This window comes from Babylonia areolata, chromosome 1 (genome assembly GCF_041734735.1).
Source record: "Babylonia areolata isolate BAREFJ2019XMU chromosome 1, ASM4173473v1, whole genome shotgun sequence".
Lineage (NCBI taxonomy): Eukaryota > Metazoa > Mollusca > Gastropoda > Neogastropoda > Buccinidae > Babylonia > Babylonia areolata.
Window position 1 is genome coordinate 25,385,386 of NC_134876.1, and position 17,494 is coordinate 25,402,879.

General features: G+C 41.7%; 1 protein-coding gene across 1 annotated transcript in view; it reads right to left on the reverse strand.

Moving 5' to 3' along the window:
• The window catches only part of LOC143281038 (innexin unc-9-like), a 31,832-nt gene extending 26,698 nt beyond the window's left edge, over window positions 1–5,134 (reverse strand). The window contains exon 1 of the mRNA XM_076585945.1: window positions 4,954–5,134. Coding sequence (XP_076442060.1) covers window positions 4,954–4,955 — 2 coding nt within the window. The 5' untranslated portion in view covers window positions 4,956–5,134. The remainder of the gene's footprint in view (window positions 1–4,953) is intronic.
• Window positions 5,135–17,494: the final 12,360 nt, after the last annotated feature.

Sequence of the window (17,494 nt, forward strand, 5' to 3'; positions counted from 1 at the left end):
GTGGTAAACTTTAACATTGACATTTTCTCTGCAACTACTTTGTCAGTTGACACCAAATTTGGCATAAAAATAGGAAAAATCCAGTTCTTTCCAGTCATCTTGTTTAAAACAATATTGCGCTTCTGGGATTGGCACAAAAAAATAAAGAATGAAGCCTAATTATATGCAAACTGCATTTACTGTTATATTTATATTTTTTGTATTCTCTAAACTTGGCACTTTGATCTGATATTCTGACCCAACAGCTAGAGCAGTCATTATTATCATTTTTTGTTCAAACAGGAACTTCTTTTGCTAAGCATGGAATTTTTATTTATTTTGCAAACGTTTTGGTGCAGATAGTAAAAAGGGGAAATTACTCTGTAATGCTAGTGGAGTTAATTTGCTTTAAACTGATCTTTCTCATCTTAAACATTACATTTTGAAACAAGAGAGGCAAGGCCTTCAAGACTCACTTGTGATGCACTTTAAAAAAAAAAAAAAATCCAAGCTTTTTATGTATTGAGTATAATTTCAAAATGTAATGTTTAACATGAGAAAGATCAGTTTAAAGCAAACTAAGTTCCCCAGCAGAGTAATTTCCCTTGTTCTGCTATCTACACCAAAACGTTTGCAATAAATAAAACTTCCATGCTTAGCAAAAGAAGTTCCTGTTTGAACAAAAAATGATAATAATGACAGATCCTTTGTTGGGTCGAATATCAGATCAAAGTGCCAAGTTTAGAGAATACAAAAAAATATAAATATAACAGTAAATGCATTATACTCAATACATAAAAACTTGGATTTTTTTAAAAGTGTATCACAAGTGAGTCTTGAAGGCCTTGCCTTTCTTGTTCTTTTTGTCACGACCGACCACACTGTTTCCGTGCAAAGAATGGTGTGATTAAGTCGCGAACACTATCATATCCAGTAAAATTGGTTTTAAAAAATCAACAACAAAAAATCAATACATAAATATATATTTCATAAATAAACAAACAAATATATATATATATATACACATTCATTCCCCCCCCCCCCCCCCCCCCCCCCCCCCCAAAGACAAGTTATACTTCAAGCCTGAGTGAAGTATTACACGCTAAGCGTCACGACCGATAGCTCTGTACATCGAGCACTTCAAAACAATTCGCATGCTGTCGCATATCAATCTGATGATAAAATAGTGTGTGTGTGTGTTTGTGTGTATAACAGCACTTCTTGACGGTTCCTAGTTCATCCGTGTTCGCGTCCCTCTATTTTTCTATATCCCCCTTTCCCAATCTGTGCGTGTGTCTATCTCTCCACCCCCTCTCCTGTGTGTGTGTGTGTGTGTGTGTGTGTGTGTAATGGAATACGTTTCATCCATGCAGACATCTTTCAATTTCACGTCACAATTGCCGGGTCGGCCTCATGTATGTCAGGAACAAAGCCAAAGGGCGATGAAGAGTCAGTTCTCAAGCAAAGGAAATGCGTAACCAGTTTGTAGTTCAAGAGCATGCTCTATCTGCCTACAAGTCTATGTAAGAGTGAAAATGTGTGTGTGTGTGTGTGTGTGTGTGCGAGCGACACGTGCGCGTTTGTGTTAATATGTGTGTGTGTGTGTGTGCGTGTTTGTGCGCGTGTGTCTGCGTGCGTGCACCCATGCAAACCAAGTCAAAACACTGACTCTAAACCCTCACACACCGGAGAGTCGGTTAATGCCGGTAAACTGTCTTTCGGTGAGTCGGTCCTTCCAGCCAAGTATTAATTTGTTCTGAACCACACCTCACACTGAACGAACCCCACGACCGTGTGCTTTCTTTGTCACCGTCTGTTTTCTCTTCCCTCCTCCCGTTCGTATAGCCGGGATCAAAACCATTACTGGCGCTTGAAATATTTCAGTCAATTCCGCGGCAAAACAGATCCTGGACGTGGAATAAAATCATTTTCGTCTCTCTCGAAAAACGGCGAGGCGAACAGAAAAGATAACTGCAGAATACACATCAACAAAAAGGGCTCCTTCTCTCACCCCCCCCCCCCCCCCCCCGCCCACCCAACCCCCCTCCTCCCCTACCCCCAACACACCCCTTCTGTCTATTCCCCTCCCCCATCATCCCCACTTGGTCTGTTCCCCTCCCTGCATTCCAGACCGCGCGCCCTCCCTTTTCATCATTGATTTGTTTCTGCACAAGATTCAGCGCTATATAAATATAATAATAATAATAATAATAATAACAATAATTACTATTATTATTATATCCCACTGTCAGGTTCAGTGTGCATGTCAATGCTTCGTCCCCCATCCACACCACTCTCAGTGACTGCAGCGTCTGAGGGCACAGCGGGCATCACTCAGACTGAACTGATGATTGCACCGTCGCTGGTTCGCTGCACCAACTGGTTCCCATGCTATTCTAGAAACTATTACGTGTATAGGCTCCTTATTTATCAACCTCAACCCATCCACTCCAAATATCTGAATCCACAGTGGCCCATGGTTGTATTCACATCAGTTCAATCACTGTATCAGTATTGAAGTGCCTTATCAGCCTTATGTATTTAATGAAATTCAGTCACAAAATATATATCTTTTTCTAACCTGTCATGGTACAAGTGAACCTCAATCACAGCTGTTACAGTTTTCATATCAATTACCAAAATACCACCAACAACAAAACCACACAAAATCCACCTTAAATTAACATTGTAAAATTAAAATTGTAAACATTCAACAGTACTATAAACTACTATTGTGTATTTCATGTGTGCAGACTTTTTAATGACAGCCTTAAAAAAGATATTAAAAAAAAGAAAAAATGAATGAACACACCAACAATTGCTGAAATATTTATGTATCCTGAATCAGTATCTATCATAGTCAATGTATTGGTCTTTTGTGTCAGTTTAACAATCCAGTACATTTTAAACAGATTAAACATGTGCATGCATACGTCTATATTCAATCTGAACATGTGAGCAAAACCCTGTGCAGATGCAACTTGTCCTTTTTTTTCCATTCACCCCCCCCCCCCCCCACCCCCTCGAAGAAAGTACCTGGACATGTATATTTATCACACACTCAATGCATACATTACATGTATCATGCACATGCACTCACACACGATACAATAATACAACAGTCTGATTAATTCAGGAGAGAATTTCAACACAACAAAATCTTTAATATAGTCCTACTCTCCTATATTCTTTAAATCAATAACCACCAGAATAATGCAAACATTTTTATTTTTGATTACACTGTTTGAAAACATAAAACATCTCATCTATCATTCTTTTTCATGGATCATTCACACTGTAATATCATAACTTACGCTGTTAGTCACAGTTTCACAAAACTGTTTAAATATATTTGTAGTAAATTAATTAATGTTTAACCTTTTTAAATGATCAAAATAATAAAAGACATACTGATACTGACAGTGATAACAAAGTCCATGAACTGAAATTCAAAATGTCAATGCAACATAAAAAAAATTATTAAAACAGAAGTCAGATCCACTGACAACTGCAACTGAATTACTAACTACATCTACTTTAAGTACTATTGTACTAACTGGTACTATAGTATTACTACTCCATGAGCTACAAAATGTATACTGTGCTATCAGTCCTTGTTCCTGAGCCCCCCTGCTGTTTGTGTAAATCAGCCTCAATTATACTGTGTAGTGTATGACCATACAGTGAGTATTATAACTATATTCCCAACAGGGCCATTTGTTTTACCCTGCTGTTCAGACAACTATATTCTGTTACAATGCCAACATGTTATAGTTTTAAAGACAACTTCGGGTGTTGTTGTTTTTACAACACACTGAACACTTGCTTGCTTTGAGTCTGACAAGTAACTGAAGTAAGAAGTTAAAACCAAAAGACTGCAAATCTTTTGTCTTCTCTCAGCATTTTTGCATGAATTGATGAAAAAGAGTTAATACAATAATAGATACTGGCAGGATTAAAGATACCTTCCTGATCTTGGATGATACTCCTACTGCTAATAGTATGCCACTATCATTATTGATAATTCATCAATATCATGTTATGTAGTCTCTCTCTCTCTCTCTCTCTTTTGGGTGGGGGTGAGGGTGGTTTAAAAACACAAGAACAGTACAATTTACAGATATCTGAGTCACATGCCTTGTGATATCTGAATTGGTTATCAGTAAATCATAAGCACATCAATAATCACAATTACTGACTGATAAGTGATATTAAATCAGTTATATAATGATAGGATTTATTTTACAGATTTTTAATAATTAAATTAATAAGAGCATGTTTGGAGACAAGATTGTTGTATCAGTATCACTATATGATAATGTTTGGAGGTACTGCTATTAGTACCAGTGGAACAAATAGTACCAATGGAACAAATGACAACCTAAGGAACATGCTAATACAGAAACAACCATTTCAAATAAAGTTGGTGACTTTCTGTTACTCTGAGTAACTCCCCTATCTTTCATTCACTCCCCCCTCTCACACCCACTCATTTATTATTTTTTGTGTCCTTGAATTATAATGTACATACTGTTTTGAAATAATCATTTCCGCTTTCGAGGGCTGGATGAAAAAAAATTACTGTCTTCTTCATTCTTTTACCATCAGAAAATAAAATTTATTCAGTTTGATTCACTCTCTCTCCCCTTTCTGCATCGGCATGTGTCTTGTCTATTATCCTGTGGGATAGACATCACGTGTGCGCGCGTTTTGTTTACACAGGCTTACAACTATCACGCGAACAGACTAAAATTCTACTTCACAGATGATACATGTTGGGCAAAGCAACGGCACAGCTGGGGCATGTCGCATGGTAAAGCCCCTGTCTACCGAACTGGCTTGACTTGTGTCAAAACAGCCGCCATTGGACTCGTCAGGACGGAGAGTGCTTTCTCGTCTGCTTTCTTTGTCACACATGTTAGTATTATGAATGTTCAACACAACACAGAACAAAAATACATAAAGCTGACTTACATTCTGGGCCGTTGGTTTTTTGCTCCCCTCTAATCCCTTGACACTTGAGCTGAAAACAAAAAGTCGCGAAAGTTTTGTGAAAGTTTGATTTCACCAGCGTAGTCACTCGAACCTGCTCACACCCTTGAGACTGTCAACGCAGCCTCGCTTTCGTCGGCCAGGGTGATCACTCCAAAAATAGGTACAGTTGCGACAGTCTTGACACACCCACTGGACAGCGTTAATTCTTTTCTGTCCACATGTAGATATACTTTAAACCCAAAGTGACTTACGTGTGAACGTAATACATGTCACACAACAGAAACAGATACATTAAAAATAAAAAATAAGGAAAAGTTCAGCACAATTGTCAAGAGCGTTACAAGTAGAAGGGAAAACTAGGCCAGAGCACAAAAATAAACCCCAAAATGACAAACGTGTGAATGTAATACAATTAATTATAGTTGTAGAGATTTCACAATAGAAACAGAAACATCTGAATAAAACGTTCGGCACTTCTGTCAAGGATTTCGTTACAAGCAGAAGGGAAAACCCTGCCTGAGGCAAGATCTTGAGTCCGATTCGATACCACCCTTGCCAAACGAATAAATGAATAAATACTAAACAAAACACAGAAACTGATGGAGAATTACAATCTGGATTATACACCATGCAGATAAAAATTTGAAAGTTCTGAATGTCATACAATCTCACACCAAATATGTGTTGATAGATTATTTTTTGTTGTTTTGTTTCAATGTGGGATTTGGTGCAGTTATACTGATTGTTTTCAGCGTCTTTTTTATTTGTAATTTCTTTTAAAGCAAACTATGATAATCACTATATATATATATATATATATATATATATATATATATATATATATATATATATATATATATATATATATATATATATATATATATATATGACGCTTTCGTGATATTGAGTCGTAAGTATGTGTACACATTCAGTACAAACCAGACAACCAGCGTCAGTCGTGCAGCAATGCACACCACGACTTTTTTCACTACCCCGGCCATTGCCTGTGGGCAAGTCGTACGTAACTTTCAGATGAAAAAGAAGGCCTGCTGTTTTTTCTTTTTTTTTTTTTTCTTTTTTTTTTTTCTTTTTTTTTCTTTTTTTTTTTTTCTCTCTTTTTTTAACCTCTTTTCAAAACAAAACAAAAAAAAGAGAGAGAGAGAAAAGAAAGAAAAAAAGAAAAACCAACAACAAAACTGTCATTAGTACTGCAGAGTTTCTAAGGATTAGCTTTTTTTTAGTCTGTTGTACCACAGACGCTTTAAGTTAGTTTCAAGCGAGCGCGCAATGTGTGTGTGTGTGTGTGTGTGTGTGTGTGTGTGTGTGTGTGTGTGTGATCGCCCGCAGGCGTGCATGTGTGTGCGCCTATCATGTGCGTGTCTTTGGGTGTCAGTGTGTGCACGCACGCATCCGTTGTGTGTATGTATATTTGTGAGTATGTGTGCGCGTGTAACGCGATCGTGTCATGTGTCTGTGCGTGTCTCTGTATGTCTGTCTATCTGTGTGTGTGTGTGTGTGTGTGTGTGTGTGTGTGTGTGTGTGTGATGTATTTGCTATCTGATTTGAAGGTCAGTCCTATCTTTTACCCTGTTCCATCTCAGTTCCCTACTCAGTTCGCCAGCTGTGATATATCGTTTGATTCTCACCAACTGCCCACCCCCTCCATCACATCCCCAATGCTCTATCTCTGAAAGTCTGGAAAGATCCAGACGAGACACTGTTTGACACGGTTTACTTTTGCAGTGGCGGTTAGGACTGAGCTGGATTCTGGTCCTGTGCTCCAGGGTCGGTTTAGCATGGCGTTGAGTCCTTGGGAAAGCGAGGCACATTACGTTATAATTACTCCGATCTTCGTCACACAACCCAGGTGTGAATAGGTTCCCGACTTCGTTTACTTAGCAGATGTGGTCAGGTGTAGCGTATATATGGATTTGTCCGAACGTAGTGACGCCTCCTTGAGTAACTGAACCGAACTGAACTGAACAGAATTGAATTGGTGGTCTTTCTTCAGACTTCCAACGCAGTGTGCGTGAACATCATGTTGAAACACGCCAGGAAAAGTAGTCTGCGAGGGTCCGTGTTGACTGCTGCTTCCTGCCTGGGCCTGTGTCTATAGGAGATGGTCCAACAAATCTCTGCCTATAGGAGATGGTCCAACAAATCTCTGTTAGCAAGAGATGGTCCAACAAATCTATGTCTACAGGAGATGGTCCAATAAATCTATGTCTGTAGGAGATGGTCCAGCAAATCTCTGTCTACAGGAGATGGTGCAATAAATCTATGTCTGTAGGAGATGGTCCAACAAATCTCTGTCTGTAGAAGAAGGGTAAAAAATATCTTCTGGAGGAGGTGGTCCAATAAATCTGTCTGTAGGAGATCGTCCAATAAATCAAGGTCTACAGGAGATGGTCCAACAAATCTCTGTCTATAGGAGATGGTCCAATAAATCAAGGTCTACAGGAGATGGTCCAACAAATCTCTGTCTATAGGAGATTGGCCAACAAATTTCTGTCCACAGGAGATGGTCCAACACATCTCTGTCTATAGGAGATGGTCCAACAAATCTCTGTCTACAGGAGACGGTCCAACAAATCTCTGTCTACAGGAGATGGTCCAACAAATCTCTGTCCACAGGAGATGGTCCAACAAATCTAGGTCTACAGGAGACGGTCCAACAAATCTCTGTCTACAGGAGATGGTCCAACAAATCTAGGTCTACAGGAGATCGTCCAACAAATCCAAGACCCAAGACCCGAGCAACTTGACCAAGACGGCTTTTGCCAGAAGGTCGTTAACCTGCACCATACAGACAAAGTATGACCGGACCTGGTCACATCATCACGCTGGGAATGGACCTGACCTGGAAGTGGCTCGGGCCTGCAGACGGTTGACCTGGAGATGGCTCGGGCCTGCAGACAGTGACTGATCGACAGAAAGACTACGCAAACACGCTCTGACTATATGCCTACAATTTACGCACTGGCCCCGTCATGATGTATCATACAGTTCAAGGCAAGACGTGAAGCAATGGGTCAGACAAAATAGTGACCTGAGTGTTAAAACCATCCTACGCTTTCATCAAGTCATCACTGATTACTGTCATCATCAGAGGTAGTTATAACAGCGGAAGCAGCACCAGTAGTAGCGGTAGTAGCAGTAGCAACAGTAGTAGCAAAGACATAGGCCTATTATTGGAGCCAAAGTGTTTGAACCATCCAACCATTTCGTCAAGTCATCATTACTTTCATCATCAGTATACCTCCTCATCATATGCATCTGTGTAGGGCCTTTGGTAGTGCTAGTAACAACAACAGCAGCAGCAGCAGCAGTAATCAAACCGAATGACTTCAAAAGTGACGCATTATGAACTTCCTACATTTTCTTGGTTTCAGTCCACTTTGACCAGGATCTGTTGCAAGGATAAGGACATCTGGGTGTCACCAACTACTGGGCCATGGCTCACTGTTCTAAACAAATAAAATCAGATCAGTAGCCACGCCTGAGAATGTTGTGTGGGTTTATCTTGTCCCTGGGCTTCAAAGATTGTGTCGTATGAAAGGCATGTGTGTGTGTGTGTGTGTGTGTGTGTGTGTGTGTGTGTGTGTGTGTGTGTGTGTGTGTGTGTGTGTGCGCGCGTATGAGTGCGTGCGTGAATGCGCGTACGGGCGCGCGCGCGTGTGTGTGTGATATAAGTAGGTGACGTACGTGTCATGGTGTGGGACAGGGTGAAGGGTTTTGTTACTCCCACGATGTGAGACAGGTCTGATAACGTAGGGAGGGTCAGGACACGTCTGTCCACTTTTGTTGAACCTCGACAGAATGGAACAGTGACTGGACCCGTTGTTCCATGGAATCCCCGCCGAGTGAAGTTTTTCGCCTGTCACCAACACTTAAGTGGTCAGTTATGTACAGTCTGTTTGCTCCGTGGACCGGGAGAGGACGGGGAGGGTCACCTTATCTGATGATAACACCGGTAAGTGGCGTCACTCCTCCGGGCTTGTCTACCCGCTCCACTGACCCCTGCTGCTCAGTTTTCCTGGGCTTTCTTCAGGGTTGGATAATCGAGAAGTGGTCAAAACAGGGTGGGGGGGAGGGGGGAGGGAAAAAGGGTCAGGTCAGGAGTAAAGGTGGAGGGGGCAGAGGGGCGTGGGAGGGGGCGTGGGGGGTGGGGGGGTTGGCATAGAAAGAGAACAACAAAAGCAACGTTACCATATTTCAGCAATGATATATATTAACATTTAAAATTTTATGTGTATGACCGATTTGTTTATTCACCCCGCCACGTAGGCAGCCATAATCCGTTTTCGGGGGTGTGCATGCTGGGCATGTTCTCGTTTCCATAACCCACCGAACGCTGACATGGATTTACAGGATCTTTAACGTGCGTATTTGATCTTCTGCGTGCGTATACACACGAAGGGGGTTCAGGCACTAGCAGGTCTGCAAATAATTATGTTGACCCGGAAGATCGGGAAAACCTCCACCCTTTACCCACCAGACGCCGTCACTGAGATTCGAACCCAAGACCCTCAGATTGAAAGTCCAACGCTTTAACCACACGGTTATTGCGCCCGTCGCATGCGCAAGCTCTAAGATGGCCGCGGATCTCTCCAGCAGTCTGTGGACCTCGTCAGCCACCAGTGAGTCTGCAGTAGACGTGAACAACCCCCGTCCTCAATCTTCCTTCGTGAAGCCAAGCCAAGCCACCCCTCTGTGCCCGCGACCTCCACCATTCAACGGCGTCAGGACACAAACACCAGGCAAAGGCCAATGGATCGCTGAATTCTACTCTCAACATGGAATCCAACTAAACGCAGGAAAATGTGCGCACCCTTTGAAATCAAGGAATGACATTTATCAATTTTCTGTTTTAAAAAAACAACAATTCCTTCCTTTCTTTATTTTCACGTATCATTTGGACAGGACAAAACAAAACAAAACAAAAAAACAACAACAACAACAAAAAACAAAAAAAACAACAACACACACAAAAACCTAAGTCCCGAGTGTAGCATACACTTTGTGCACATAAAGGAACCCATGTAGATAGGAGAATAAAAACACTTGCAGACAAGAGAGAGACAGAGACAGACAGATAGAGACAGAAAAAGAGAGAAAGAGAGAGAGAAGACAGACAGAGAGAGACATATAGAGAGAAAGAGAGACAGACAGACAGACAGAGACAGAGAGACAGAGAGAAATGGATAGCGCTGCACTGTGGCGACAATACAAGGTGTGCTCTGTATACAACGTCTACAACACAATACAATGTGTGCCCTGTATGCAATGTCTTCAACACAATACAGGGTGTGCCCTGTATGCAATGTCTGCAACACAATACAAGGTGTGCCCTGTATGCAATGTCTACAACACAATACAAGGTGTGCCCTGTATGCAATGTCTACAACACAATACAAGGTGTGCCCTGTATGCAATGTCTACAACACAATACAAGGTGTGTCCTGTATGTCATGTCTACAACACAATACAAGGTGTACTCTGTATGCAATGTCTTCAACACAATACAGGGTGAGCCCTGTATGCAATGTCTACAACACAATACAAGGTGTGCCCTGTATGCAATGTCTACAACACAATACAAGGTGTGCCCTGTGTACAATGTCTACAAAACAATACAAGGTGTGCTCTGTATGCAATGTCTACAACACAATACAAGGTGTGCCCTGTATGCAATGTCTACAACACAATACAATGTGTGCTCTGTATGCAATGTCTTCAACACAATACAGGGTGTGCCCTGTATGCAATGTCTACAACACAATACAAGGTGTGCCCTGTATGCGATGTCTACAACACAATACAAGGTGTGCCCTGTATGCAATGTCTACAACACAATACAAGGTGTGCCCTGTATGCAATGTCTACAACACAATACAAGGTGTACTCTGTATGCGATGTCTACAACACAATACAAGGTGTGCCCTGTATGTCATGTCTACAACACAATACAAGGTGTGCTCTGTATGCAATGTCTACAACACAATACAAGGTGTGCCCTGTATGCAATGTCTTCAACACAATACAAGGTGTACTCTGTATGCAATGTCTTCAACAAAATACAAAGTGTGCCCTGTATGCAATGTCTACAACACAATGCACAATGTCTACAACACAATACAAGGTGTGCTCTGTATGCAATGTCTACAACACAATACAGGGTGTGCCCTGTATACAACGTCTACAACACAATACAATGTGTGCCCTGTATGCAATATCTACAACACAATACAAGGTGTGTCCTGTATGTCATGTCTACAACACAATACAAGGTGTACTCTGTATGCAATGTCTACAACACAATACAAGGTGTGCTCTGTATGCAATGTCTTCAACACAATACAGGGTATGCCCTGTATGCAATGTCTTCAACACAATACAAGGTGTACTTTGTATGCAATGTCTTCAACACAATACAAAGTGTGCCCTGTATGCAATGTCTACAACACAATGCACAATGTCTACAACACAATACAAGGTGTGCTCTGTATGCAATGTCTACAACACAATACAGGGTGTGCCCTGTATACAACGTCTACAACACAATACAATGTGTGCCCTGTATGCAATGTCTACAACACAATACAAGGTGTGTCCTGTATGTCATGTCTACAACACAATACAAGGTGTACTCTGTATGCAATGTCTACAACACAATACAAGGTGTGCTCTGTATGCAATGTCTTCAACACAATACAGGGTATGCCCTGTATGCAATGTCTTCAACACAATACAAGGTGTACTTTGTATGCAATGTCTTCAACACAATACAAAGTGTGCCCTGTATGCAATGTCTACAACACAATGCACAATGTCTACAACACAATACAAGGTGTGCTCTGTATGCAATGTCTACAACACAATACAGGGTGTGCCCTGTATACAACGTCTACAACACAATACAATGTGTGCCCTGTATGCAATGTCTACAACACAATACAAGGTGTGTCCTGTATGTCATGTCTACAACACAATACAAGGTGTACTCTGTATGCAATGTCTACAACACAATACAAGGTGTGCTCTGTATACAACGTCTACAACACAATACAATGTGTGCCCTGTATGCAATGTCTTCAACACAATACAGGGTGTGCCCTGTATGCAATGTCTACAATACAATACAAGGTGTGTCCTGTATGCCATGTCTACAACACAATACAAGGTGTGCCCTGTATGCAATGTCTTCAACACAATACAAGGTGTACTCTGTATGCAATGTCTACAACACAATACAAGGTGTGCCCTGTATGCAATGTCTTCAACACAATACAAGGTGTACTCTGTATGCAATGTCTTCAACAAAATACAGGGTGTGCCTTGTATGCAATGTCTACAACACAATACAAGGTGTGCCCTGTATGCCATGTCTACAACACAATACAAGGTGTGCTCGGTCTGCAATGTCTACAACACAATACAAGGTGTGCCCTGTATGCCATGTCTACAACACAATACAAGGTGTGCCCTGTATGTCATGTCTACAACACAATACAGGGTGTGCCCTGTATGCAATATCTACAACACAATACAAGGTGTGTCCTGTATGTCATGTCTACAACACAATACAAGGTGTGCTCTGTATGCAATGTCTACAACACAATACAAGGTGTGCCCTGTATGCCATGTCTACAACACAATACAAGGTGTGCTCGGTCTGCAATGTCTACAACACAATACAAGGTGTGCCCTGTATGCAATGTCTTCAACACAATACAAGGTGTACTTTGTATGCAATGTCTTCAACACAATACAAGGTGTGTCCTGTATGCAATGTCTACAACACAATATAAAGTGTACTCTGTATGCAATGTTTACAACACAATACAAGGTGTGTTCTGTACGCAATGTCTACAACACAATATAAGGTGTGCCCTGTATGCAATGTCTACAAGATAATACAAGGTGTGCCCTGTATGCAATGTCTACAACACAATACAAGGAGACTTCGGTACGCAATGTCTACAGCACAAGGTGTACTCTGTATGTGTGCAATGTCTACAACACGATATGATAAAATGTATTCATTGCCAATATTTTGACTCTACATCTGTGCACCAACACGTACCAAAAATATTGATTATTAATGAGGTGAGTTTGAGTTATTGAGGTTACAATAGCAATTACTGAATTAGTTCTTATGTAAATATGAAATATGGAGAATCCTTTTTCCATAATCGTGTACCTGTGTGTGTGTGTGTGTGTGTGTGTGTGTGTGTGTGTGTGTGAGCAATACAGGTCAGTGGTCAGTATACACAAGTGGACTACGCGTGCATAGGTGTGGACTGCCCAGGCTAAAGCATGCATGAAGAACTGCCTGTGTTGGGTATTCAATACGAGTGCTCGCCCGTGGCGCGCCAGGAACGTTCGTTCGATCTTTAGTTTAACGTTTTTTCACTGTAAGTGATATTAGACGAGGGTAGGAATAAAATCGAGTGGTTGGAGGGGGGTTGGGGGGGCCGGGGGGGGGGGGGGAGAATTACTCTGTACGCATGCGAGTAAGTGAAAGTGTGTGTGTGTGCGTGTGTGTGTGTGTGTGTGTGTGTGTGTGTGTGTGTGTGTGTGTGTGTGTGTGTGTGTGTGTGTGTGTGTGTGTGTGTGTGTGTGTGTGTGTGTGTGTGTGCAGTCAACGGTTACTTCAGTCAGTCAACCAATATTGGCATTGTGATCGATCAGCACCTGCATGGAGTGGCTTCCCGGACTGGTAAACACTGCGTGTCACCTTAGGCAGAGTCTCCCCCACTGCACACAGTGTGAAAGTCAGTGTCTTTGACTCACGTGTTGGGAGGGGGGGGGGAAGAAAACAAGAACGCGACATAGTAAGAGAACCCTATCATCAAGTCCAGAAAAAGACATCATTCAAGACTTTCTATATATCTATATATCTACACACACACACACACACACACACACACACACACACACACACACACATATATATATATATATAGAGAGAGAGAGAGAGAGAGGGGGGGGGAAGAGAGATAGACATATATATATAGAATCTGTAGATAAATGAGATATCGGTGAATGGACCATCAAGGCAAAAAACAAGAAGGGTTGAGAAGGCTGAAAGATCAGGGGAAAAAAGGCCAAAAACTTAGACAGCAATAGAAAAGAGGGGATTCTCTGGCACACACTGCCCAGGAGGCTGGGATGCAATTCATCCTGAAAGAGCCAGCAACATCATCACCCGCAACAACAACGGAGTTGTTTCGGTCTCAGAACTTTTAAAAGCTACACCCCTACACCAAATTTCAGTGAACTATGATTATTTTTCAAATTAAACAACGTATGCACTCCACACCGGGATTTTTAACCCACCGCCCCCCCCCCCCCCCCCTAGATATTAAGTAGCGATCCGTGTGCTAGTTTTTCGGATGAGACGATAAACCAAGGTCCAGGGCACGGCATGTACTTCGCATACGTAAAAGAACCTACGGCAACAAGAAGGCTGTCCCTGGTAAAACCCTGTAGAAAAACCCACTTGGCAGTAAAACAAATAGGTCTTCAACTGCAGACAGTCACACACACACACACACACACACACACACACACACACACACACACACACACACACACACACACACACACACAGACAGATTCCTACTCGATATATGTCGTCCAAATGCAAAGCCTAGTGAATTGATCCTTCTAACAGAAATACAGCCAAGGCTGGCGAAATTTGTTCATGAATGTTTCTCTTCTTAATATGCTCATGTTTATGTTTCATTGTGTCTTATAAACTTTAAGGTTTTATGACAATAAAAAGTATTCTATTCTATTCTATTCTATTCACACACACACACACACACACACACACACACACACACACACACACACACACACACACACACACACACACACAAGAAAACAACAACATCGGGGAAGCTGTAGGGTGACAAAGCACTCTTCACGGAGACAGCACGTTGAGTTCAATACAGAGAAATACTTTGTGACAAAAAGCAATACGATACCATACGATACGATACGATACGATACGATGCAACACATCAGAACTCAACTGGTCAGCGTGCTACATTTCAGACCGGTCTGAAACGTCGACATGACTAGGGCAGACATACATACATACATACAGACGGACAGACAGACAGACAGACAGAAAGGCAGGCAGACAGAGAGAGACACAAGGAAGGTCGCACTGGTTTCAAATGACAATGAGTTGTGAATATTTTCTTAAGGAAGCACCGAATGCACTCCGCATCTGTCTCAGTTTCAGTTTGTTTCAAGGTGCGGAGTGACCGATATATACTACACCATATTTGGAAAAAGAAGAAAAGAAAGAGAGAGAGAAGAAGAAGGAGGAGGAGGAGGAGGAAGAGGATGAGATGAAGAAGAAGGAGGAGGAGGAGGAAGAGGATGAGATGAAGAAGAAGGAGGAGGAGGAGGAAGAGGATGAGATGAAGAAAAAGGAGGAGGAGGAGAAGGAGGAAGAGGATGAGATGAAGAAGAAGGAGGAGGAGGAGAAGAAGAAGAAGAAGAGAACAACAACAACAAAGAGGATGGGGATGAGGAGGAGAAGAAGAAGGAGGAGGAGAGGAAGAAGAAGAAGAAGAAGAAGAAGAAGAAGAAGAAGAAGAAGAAATTAACAGGCAGAAGCCCGACCTACGCGAAAGTCAGGCTTTGAGAGCTACCCTAGGTTTGTGTTAACACGAAATGAAATGATTTCACCAAACAAAATAAAGAAATTCGTACAAACAATACAACACAATACAATACAATACATCTTTATCAACCCGATTGGAAATTACATGTGCTTTCAAAGGCTTGTCACTCACACCCCACAGTCTCTCAGCCCGTGGTCGAACCCGACATACTTATAAACATGACAAAGGCTGAGATTCAAATAAATAAATAAATAAATAAATAAATAATTAAATGTTAGAATATATTTATATAAAAATGAGAAAGGTACAAATATCGACAACACATTAGAAGTAATCAGTGTCTACAGTTCAGCCTGATCGGTTATGCACTGTGGTTTCAGTTTCAGTTTCAGTAGCTCAAGGAGGCGTCACTGCGTTCGGACAAATCCATATACGCTACACCACATCTGCCAAGCAGATGCCTGACCAGCAGCGTAACCCAACGCGCTTAGTCAGGCCTTGAGAAAAAAAAAATATATAGATAAGCTTACATAAATAAATAAATAAATAATAATTATGATATAAAAAAAGGTAGTAGTAATGAAAATAATAATAAAATAATAATAATAAATAAATAAATAAGACAACAATGATGATAAATAAGCAAATAAATGTAAAACATGAAGACACACATTCACGCATACACCCACACATGCATAACAGATATGCACCAAACACGCAGTTTCACAGATATGAAAGCACAGTCAAATACATATAAACGTACTTGAGCTCCAACACACACACACACACACACACACACACACACACATTACCCTGCACCTCCTCTACCCCCCTCCTCCACACACTCATTTCTAGTCTATGTATCTCAGCTTCCACGGCACACACACACACACACACACACACACACACACACACACACACACACACACACTGTGGACGTTGTTGAAGTGCACAGACACACGGACAGTATGTTTCAGGTTGCACGCGCCTGCGAGTAGTAACGAGTCCCATGGGGGAAACAGATCCCGAAAGGCACAATGGGCTTTATTTATCGTATCTGGCAGGTTGCAAGTCACACGCAAGGTACGAAACAAGGCTGCGTGCTGTTGCCACGTACATACAGGCCACAGCACGGGCAGTGAAGGCATTAACTGAAGGCCCTCTTTCCTTTCCCGGCGTGTGCTTTGAATCAACAGGTCCTGTTGAATAGGTTGTGATAGACTTTTCTTCTTCTTCTTCTTCTTCTTCTTCATACGTTGAAGTATAATATTATTACAGGTGAATGGACTGGCCTTTTGAAGTACTGATATCAAAACTCTGTTTATACCTATCGCTGTCTCGAGGGCCCCGTTCTTTCTCTGCTTGGCAGGGTTTCGTTTCTGCGTTAGTGGCGTGAAAGGAGGTGATTGAAAGTCAACACACGTCATGCGGATAACATTATGCTGTTGGGATGGTCTGCTTTTGAAAAAAAATAGAAATGAAAAATAATATGAGAGAGAGAGAGAGGGAGGGAGAGAGATACACAGATAGACAGACAGAGACAGAGACAGAGAGACAGACAGAGACAAAGAGACAGACAGACAGACAGAGACAAAGAGACAGACAGACAGACAGAGACAGAGACACGGAGAGAGACAGACAGAGACAGACAGACAGAGACACAGAGAGAGACAGACAGACACAGAGACAGAGAGACAGACAGACAGACAGAGACAGAGACACGGAGATAGACAGACAGAGACAGAGAAAGACAGACAGACAGAGACAGAGACACAGAGAGAGACAGACAGACACAGAGACAGAGAGACAGACAGACAGAGACAGAGACACGGAGACAGACAGACAGACAGAGACAGACAGACAGACAGAGACAG